Source organism: Etheostoma cragini, chromosome 6, assembly GCF_013103735.1.
Source record: "Etheostoma cragini isolate CJK2018 chromosome 6, CSU_Ecrag_1.0, whole genome shotgun sequence".
NCBI classification, from domain to species: domain Eukaryota; kingdom Metazoa; phylum Chordata; class Actinopteri; order Perciformes; family Percidae; genus Etheostoma; species Etheostoma cragini.
Window position 1 is genome coordinate 22469709 of NC_048412.1, and position 9180 is coordinate 22478888.

At 39.8% G+C, this 9180-nt stretch overlaps 1 protein-coding gene across 1 annotated transcript; it reads right to left on the reverse strand.

Annotated features, from left to right (window-relative positions):
• Positions 1-277: 277 nt before the first annotated feature.
• On the reverse strand, positions 278-4117 carry LOC117946430 (uncharacterized protein C1orf232). The gene is made up of 4 exons (XM_034874573.1): positions 3697-4117; positions 2274-2351; positions 1929-2035; positions 278-1150 (listed from the first exon to the last, which is right to left on the reverse strand). The coding sequence occupies exons 1-4, from the start codon at positions 3775-3777 to the stop codon at positions 784-786; spliced, it is 633 nt and encodes a 210-aa protein (XP_034730464.1). The 5' UTR covers positions 3778-4117; the 3' UTR covers positions 278-783.
• Positions 4118-9180: the final 5063 nt, after the last annotated feature.

Below are 9180 nucleotides of genomic sequence, written 5' to 3' on the forward strand. Positions count from 1 at the left end.
AGTTTGCTGACAGGTATGAAGGCACCTCTTTGTGGTTTAAAAAAGCACTTTGGGAAGATAAACATCACCACACAACCCCAAAAAAGTGGACTGTGTTGTGCAGCTTGTACACCAGTTTCAACATTTGATAAAGTAAAATATCTGCTTTATTTACCTCCTGATCACTTGTTACACTGTCGGCTACATGCTGCGTCTCCCGCTGGTAAAGGGACAGAAGTTAACTCTGTAGGCAGATATGCGTCTTACTCCCATCCCTCCTCCTTATGTCTCAATAACAAAGAATTGAATTAATTAGTACGAGCAGTTTTAGAAGTCCCCTTTGTAAAGTAAACTCATTTTATTCTGTAATGATATAGTAGAAGTAAGTATTTGTATATTGGAGTATCTCCAAGATCTACCTTTGTGTCTCCCAGGAACAAGGGATGTTTAATTTTCAGGAATGAAACATGCCATCATTTATATTATGACCGTGCTTTTAGAAAGTTAGATTTTTTTCCAAGACTGTTCTCTATTCACTGGCCTAAATTATTGCAAGGAAAGGTAAAAAATAGTCGATTTATGTAACTTTTTTTGTTCATTGTAACATGGTTTCAAAACTAAGTTAATGGGAGACGATTCATGAGTTGAATAGTTCAGATAAAAAGGGACTTCTACAAAGCTGTGCAGGTCGGTTACAGGACATCCTGTGTAAAATAAAGCCTCTTCCTAAACATCCTCCACAATCCTACATTTAACCCCTTCATTATATTGTTTATATTCTCCTGATTTCTTCATCATGAGCAGCTAGTTGCTCTTGGACTTCAGCTCTGCCAGCTTGCTGGTGACAAAGTTCCACTTGAAGGATGTGTCCTCGCTCCCTCCTCCCAGCGAGGCGTATTTGGAGAAGCTGTTGCTGCTCCGTCCTTCTCCTCCTCCTCCTCCTCCTCCGCCTTCACTCTCCTCTCCCTGAGGGATCTGCCCATCCTGGCTCTCCTCCTCTCCGGCCTCTGTCACCCCCTCCTCACCCTGACCTGCCGCTGCCTCGTTCGCTGCAGCAGCAGCGGCCGCAGCTTCCGTCTGCTTCTTGGCTGCCCAGTTGGCCGCAAAGCTATCCCAGAATGCCGTGCGCTTAGTGGGTCGTGGAGGCTCCTCTGGCTTTACTGCAAGTGGACTGAAGATTCAGAGAAAGTAAGGGTCCTTTTTTGGGAGTCCATCAAATATAAGTGGGTGCTTTGGCTTGGAATTCACCATTCTCAACTATGTGTTAGGTTTTCTGAGTTTAGATTTTAGTGCTCTCCTCATTTGTATTACTGGCTGATAGTAAGTAGATGTATCAAACAATCTTTTCTTAGAGACAGAACTGCTCTGTAGTAAAAAAACAAGCATTCATTGGCGGGAAAAAACTGGTTAACATTTTGGGAAATAACCTCATCCACTTTCTTTCAAAGAATAAAACCAAGATAATTAATATCACTTCCACAGACAGGCCGTGTCACTCTTCTCATATAACTGACGAGAGGAGAGACAATAAGCGGATAAGTGGACAATTCCCAAAAGGTCTACTAACAACATAGTTTCCAACAAATGCTGTTGCAGCAGAAGTCATATCTAACCTAGAAGTCTATTCAACTTTTTAATCAAAATTTTACCCAGAATTTAACCAAATCAAAGCCTGCAATTTATAGCTTTTGTCAGATTTCGATCAGACCATACCCTCGAGTTAAATTCTACTACTGATGATTAACTAAATTTACATTATTTGGACATCTTTAAACTCCGAATACATATCACACACAGAAACTATAAACATTAAAAAAAAAAATAACCCACAGTTCCACAAATCAGCCCAATTTTTTGGACACAAACCCCACAGATGGTACAAAGTACAATAACTACATCTGACCAGGCAGAAAGACAACAGATAACCAAAGAGAAAGATTTCCACTCACTGGTCAGGGACTGGTGGGCTCTCGGTTTCCTCTAGAAGCTGGTGTTCATCGTCTTTGTTGAAGAGAGATGATAGCCTGTTCCAGCTTTTAGTCCCAGCCCCCTGCATCTGAACACACAGTCAACCACACACACAGGGGTCAAAGGTCAAAGTAGGTACACACCTAGGTGGTTTCAGGGGATCAGTCGAACAATGGCCTTCTGATGCATGTAAAGAAAGACCTTCTTTATTCGTTTTACAACCTCTTATGATAGTCCTCATTGTTGGCATAAACTGTATTTGTTTTTTTGGGTTAACACGTTTTTTTATGTATGAAATCAAGCACAAGCTGTCAATATTCACATACTTTCCTAGCCAGCTGGGATACAGCGTTGGGTCCTTCATCCTCCTGCACAGGACTCATTTCATTCTCCACCTCGGTGACCTGCAGCAGCAGCAAAAAAAACAAAACAAAATGGATGGCCAAACAGCAATGTCCTGACGTCAATACCATGGACAGTTTGAGTACAGAGGCACAGGATTTGTGCACTTTGGTTGCCATCTAGTGCATAATGTTGATACTACAGCCTGTAGAAAACCCAGAACAGGACCTTCTGTACACATCAAGAAATGTTTATTAAGACTGTAGAAGACATGTACTGCTGAAGCCTCAAGTAAAAGAAGTTTTTGAAATTGTTTGATTGTTCTACAAATTATGTTCATATTTATATATATTTGTTTTTATATAGTCAAGTTGCATTTTATTTCATGTGTCACGGAAAAATGTCGATTTAAATAGCAGCTCTGCACACCCCTCCAAATGGAAACTATGTCTCCAAACACACACAGTGTTCCCCGCCGTCCCTGGCACTGCAAGAGACTTGAAGGTGGCTGGTCTGGATACACCCCGAGGCCCTGACTGTCTGTCTCGTCCCCCCATGTCAGTCAGTGGAATGCCAACTAATCCGTTTGTTCAGCTCCCGTGCAGGATCGAGTTTCTGAGTCTTCCAGAGATCTTGCACAACACAACACTTTGTCTTTTTTGTTGGTGCCAAACTCTGGATGGAGTACAAGTCCCATGAAAACCAGTGGTGGAAAAGTAGTCGATTACTGAAGTCAAAGTACAAGTACAACAACGTGAAATACTCCATTACAATTACCTGTTTCATTTTGAACAATGTTTTATGTTTATTAAATTTATCAATTTAAAATCTTGATCTGAAAAGCAGCAACTGTAAGGTTACTGTTTGGATAAACGTGTTGGAGGCAAATACCAACGAACACTATTCCTCTTGGAAATGTAGTGGAGCAGAAGTATAAAGTAGCATAAACTGTAAATACTACCTCAGAAAAAGTACAGTAACGAAATGTGTAGAAATGAAAGTGATTACATGCCTTAACGTACAGTATTTCAGTTGCATGCTTTATTGGTGCAGTGAACACATCTGCTGGATTTCCTCTTTGACACTGGAAACAGAAGATCTGCATGCTAATAATAAATTACAACCAGTTTTTATCTGTTAATAATTCAGTTGGCAGTCAAAATTGCCAAAATATTCAAAAGGAAGTGTTGAAGGTAATGTATGCCTAACTTCTGCCTTGAAGTTCCCTTTGCACAGAAAACAAACAGCCTAGCAGGCTCATCTGATCCTGTGATGAATAAAAAATGATCAGAAAACAAAACCTGGTGACTTTATGACTTCAATGCCAACAACCACCGCAACTTTTTGACACTTTAATACATGCACATGAATGACAGAGTAAGATGGAGAAAGTTGTAAATTCTGTACCTCTTCAGCAGGTTCCTCCTCATACTCAGGGTTGATGGTCTTCAGCACTTTGCTCTTATAAACTTTCCACACTGGATTCATACTTGCACCAATAGCAAGAGACTCAAAACTCCGGGCACGACCTGTGAAGACTTTTTTATGCCTCTGTGGTCCACCCTCCACCAAGTCTCCACTTCCAGCTTCAGCTCGTCTCAGTTGGGCCAACTTTGACCTGCTTCCATGCGTGAAAGTTGTCGGTACTTCAGGAGATCAGGGAACCAGTTCAGTTCTGAGGCCGGCACAGTTTCATAGCGTTTCTCCTGCTCAGATTATTTCTATCTCATCAAGTCAACGGAGCTGACAGCTGCTTTCGTCCCTACAGAGTGTCTGAACAGGTAAAGCTAGGAAGCTGTGATGTTCGTGCATGCGCCATACGCAGGTGTAAACACACACACACACACACACACACACACACAATTCAGCGTCACGGTTCAGAATCCCTGCCTTGGATACCTGGAAACAGGTGTGGATTTCCTCATGCATATTTCAGTGTTGGTAGACTGGCTCCACTCTGAAGCACACACACACACACACACACACACACACACACATACACACAAACACACACACAAACACACACACACACACACATTCACAGCATTGACAGGCTTATTCTCAGATGGAAATCTTACTTGGATAATTTTTATGCTGCAGCAGATCAGCGGCTTGAGCAAGTTCATGTTTTCTCATAACAGGAGATAAAACATTTTTTAATAAAAACGATTTTTTTGTCCTTAACTCTTCCTAATGTACATCAGCAAACCGCTAATTACAATGCAGGAAGTCCATTTTTTAGAAACATCCATTACTTGTAGTCTGATCTGTTATTATGAATGATTTGACTCTATACACACACATTCATACCTTCAGTTTATTTATGGAAACATAAGTTTGTACCATCCCACCCATGGATGTATTGATCTCACAATGCAACTTGTAACCTGGCCACTTCCTTGCTAGTCCTCCTCCTCTGCTCTTGCTGGTTGGAGCAGGATATCAGTCAAACACCAATCAGTTTCAGGGACACCGCAAAGGTTTTTTTGTGACTAGTCGCTTGGCAACCTGAGACGGTTGTCGTCGAGTTTCGTGTAGATAAAGAGAGATGTATAAAGCTTTGATGACTGATTGGGTTTCACCAGCCACCCTCAACAATACAGCCGAGTACAGAAATACACGCGGGTTGGATCATTCGCAAAAGAAAATTGTTAAATGTTAACTCGACATGGCAAAATTTTCTCTTTTATTGTAGTCCTGTTTAAGGCATTGCAAAAACTCTGCATTGAATTTAAAAATTGCAATGTAGCAATTGACATACATTTAAACAAAAGTATATATACAATAGCCTTGATGATGTTCTTGATAAATCTGTCAAATTAGATCTAACTTGCCCCACAGCTCTCTTGTTCCTGGTTTGAATCACCATACAGTTGGACAGTAATGAAGCCGTAAGGTTGGTCAGATACATAAGATAAGCGTGAATAATGAATGCCGTTCTATGGACAACACGTCTATGCACACAGACTGATGGATGTCTGTTATTTGAAGAGCAGCCAGTTTGGTTGCAGCCAGAGCAGCTCAAGTTTCAGAGTGGAAAGAGTTAACACACCACACCAAAGCAGTGGATTGTAAAGGCAGCTTCTTTAACACTTCTTTAATAACCTGCACACGGCTTGTTGTCAATGCAAAAAAGGATTATCTTTTCTTTTATGATCTTTTATTTAACAACCGTTAAATAAAAGGAGATGTGTCGGACTTTATTACCGAAGTAAACATGCACCATCCATGTCATACAGAACTATGGCATTAAAAAGATAATAGTTAAAAGTTAAGAAGGTCTTACTCTTACGTTAATAAAAGTACATTGATGTATTTGCATATTATGATTTCATCTTTTATTTGACCTGCAGACAGTGGTGGAAGCAGTATTAAGATCTTCTTAAATTAAAGTTTTTAAATTAAATGGCAATATTATGTACCTGACGAATCAAAACTTCTTTGTATGCTGAATGGCCAGTGGCCACTTTCCGGAGTTCAGAGTGGTATATCATTGTGTATTTTGTATTATTGTGTTATTATTAGTGATGCAATAACATGAATTTACTTATGCTGACATTGCTGCTGACCGAGGTGGAGCTCATTTTAATTATTTACATACAGTGGAAACTAGTTTGATCTCTTACAATGCATCATTTTCTAAGATGTTCATATTTATTAAGATCGTAATGTGTACTAGAACAAATATCTCAAAATGGTGGGACTTTTGTCAAACTGCAGTTTTCAAGGTCAAGAATGAACCTTCAAGCTCAGTAAAGACATTGCCGATACTGTTATACAAAACAGAACTGTTAATGAGAGAGTATGAGAGAGTAGAACTACAACACTGGAGCAAGAGACAGACATTCTCTTTAATTTTCATCACATCATCCTAATAAATTATTAGCCAAACTCAGATTTCCCAGTGTTCAAAACTATTGTTTTCTAATTACACAGTGCCTTCTCTAACCTTGAGGCTGTTTATTTTATTATTCTCATTGTGCTTCCCATCTTCTTATTTTATGTATCCTTTTTCAGTAACCTTAAACTGTCACTGTTACTGGTATTTGCTTATTAATTACTGACTGATTGTTTTCCAGATATAAAGCAAATACTGAAGAGAAACATCACTGTTACATGTCTTAGCCTTAGATTACCACAAGATGGCTCAAGAGTCTTTTACAGTGTTGAACATCTGGTTTTGGATGTTGTGAGTGAGCAGTCATCTCTAATAATTCCAATGTGCTGTGATTAGTAACTTGACTATATTATTACATTACAATCTGTCAATGCTGATGCTGAGGAAAATGTGTCATAATTGCCATCAACAAACGCACCATGAGCACAAGCGCCACTGTAGCAAACAGATCGTACTTAAATAAAAAGTAAAGGTGTAAAAAAGAAAGAACAGGCTTTTAGTGCTTCATTGGTTATCATATAAACCTCACTGTGTGGCAGTTGTGATTTGATTTAATGTGAAGTTTATTGACAACATTGGTCAAAGCTAATTATCATTTTTATGGCAGTAGTTGAACAATTTTTCTTCTGGTGGACAGCCGGCTGTTTAACTTTATTTTAAAGTCTCCAGCAAAGATCTGTCTTCGTTTGAATTATTACACTGCAAAGTTATCTGTAAATGAGGGGCACTACCTTTGTCACTAAGTAGTCTATGTCTTAATACTATCTGTACATAATAATATATTTAACATTTGAATGTTTTCTTGATAGACTATCTACTTTATTACTTTTTTGCTTGTTCCCATACACAGGGGATCAAGGTGGCACTCCAGAAACAGGTAGGGGTGAGACAAAAATAAACTTACTCTGGGGTTAATTTCATAACAACCAAAAGGGATTTTATTTCCAGTGCTGACTCATGTGGAGCTGAACAATCAATTCCTTTCTTTCCACCGTTAACATGAACCAAATGCTAAAGTCCATGCTTATGTCCGCGGGTGCCCTGAGTCCAAATAGCCTGTGCATCATATGCACGCCATGCATATTTTTTTGATGCCTTCACTTTTTCCACCAGGTGGTGACAGTGTTGTGCTTCAGAGATGTGGAACAAAATGTACAGAACACAGTGTGCAAATGCTTCTGCTTATTATATACTTGCACATGTGCCACAGTGGCAACAACATGCAAGCCTGTTCAAAGTCATGTGAAAGATAAATAACTGCTAGGCCTCCGCTGACAAACGCCAGCATTATCTCTCAAACCATATTAGGTAATTGAATGAAAAGCACATGAGTGTTTTAAATCACTGCCAAAACTTTGGTTTAGCAAAAACTAAAAGGGAAGACGCATGAAGCAAATCCATTTAAACCACTTTTGTGCAAGCAAGCAGCGGGGTGTAGACTACTGCGTGGGGGATTTGGTTGGAGGGGAGATGATGTCAGTGTTTGCTGACCTCTCACCTGGCAAGCTGGTTTTCCAATCAATCTAGACCAGTCAGGAATGTAAACAGAGGAATGGTATTAGATAAACCCATTATCAGTTACAGTAAGTGTTTAACAGACACTAGTTATCATTCATTGAACTGAGCTTTGCACTGGTGTCTTCAAGCAAGCAGCATCCGTATGACTTGTCCACATGAAAGGCTGAATCTTGTCTCGCTTTGCCAGACCCTCCTCCAAAGCGCTGCTGGAGGAGGATCTGGCTACTCCACATAGCATTCGGGAAAACATGCTCTGGTTTAATGGCATTTCTTTAAACCAATCAGAATTGTCATGGGCGGCATTAAACTCAGATTTGACAGTCAGTCTCAATTTACCATCAGAGATCTGAGGAGCAGTCAAAATAGGTCCTCATTATTCTACCAAATATAAAATTCCAACAAAAAGAAAGCAGAAGGAAAGGAAAACATGCATCCAGCGGAATGTCCTGCGGCAGCGGAGCAATCACGGAAGTGTAACGTTAAGAATATAGACTATACTGAATCCTACATAAAAATTTGGAAGTACATTGGTAAAACAAACCTGTCAATGGCCTTAAGAGCCTTAGCTTACCAAAAAGTAGCAATAAACTGTGGAATGAATACTGCATTACCATTAAGTAAATAAGTAAGTAAGTACAATTATTGCCTCTCCACGTAAATAAGTACAACTTACACCCACTCACTTCCGCTGGTGTCCTCACGAGGCCCTTCCATTTAAAAACCTGTTGTTTGAACTCTTGTGGGGACTTGGAGTGGACGAAGAAATTCCACCTGCATGCGTGTGTGCGTGCATGGTCTTTACGAAGTTGATACAACAAATGCCACCCCAAAATAGACCTGAAAGTTAAGATTTGGGAAGATGAAAACCAGTTGCTCTTCAAACCCAGTTTGAATGTTGAATTGGTAAAAGGCCTTCTGAACTTTGCTGACAAATTGGGATTTTACTTATTCTTGACCATGCAAATTTTGTGACCTTGGGACAGAGCCAGGCTACCTGTTTCTAAGCTAACTCTATACCTGTTTTTCAAACAGTTAGCCTTTATTAATTCAAAGGTAACTTGGCTCCTGGCTTAACCCCCAGTAAAATAACTTGTCTGTCTGATTTAAACAAACCAGATGTGATTTGTTAATTAGTGAGCTGGTATTGTTGCACACACACATCGCCCATCCCTCTATGTTCTTTTCAAGTTTCCAAGGCCTTGCAGACGTGTGAGTTTTGGCACCGTCACTTTTTATTGTGCCAACTGTTACGTAACACATGCTAAAATGCCCATACATGACTCCTTTTACCTCCCAAAACAGGATTTTGCTGTTGTCATGTTTCCATCAACAACTTGGCTTTGGACTCTGGCTTTACGTAAGAACTCTAAAGGTTGTTAGTCACAACTTTCCTGTACACCTACACCTGGGAACGCTACTGTTTGTACTCTTTTTTTTTTAACACATATGCAGGATCTGACTGTCCTCATACTGAG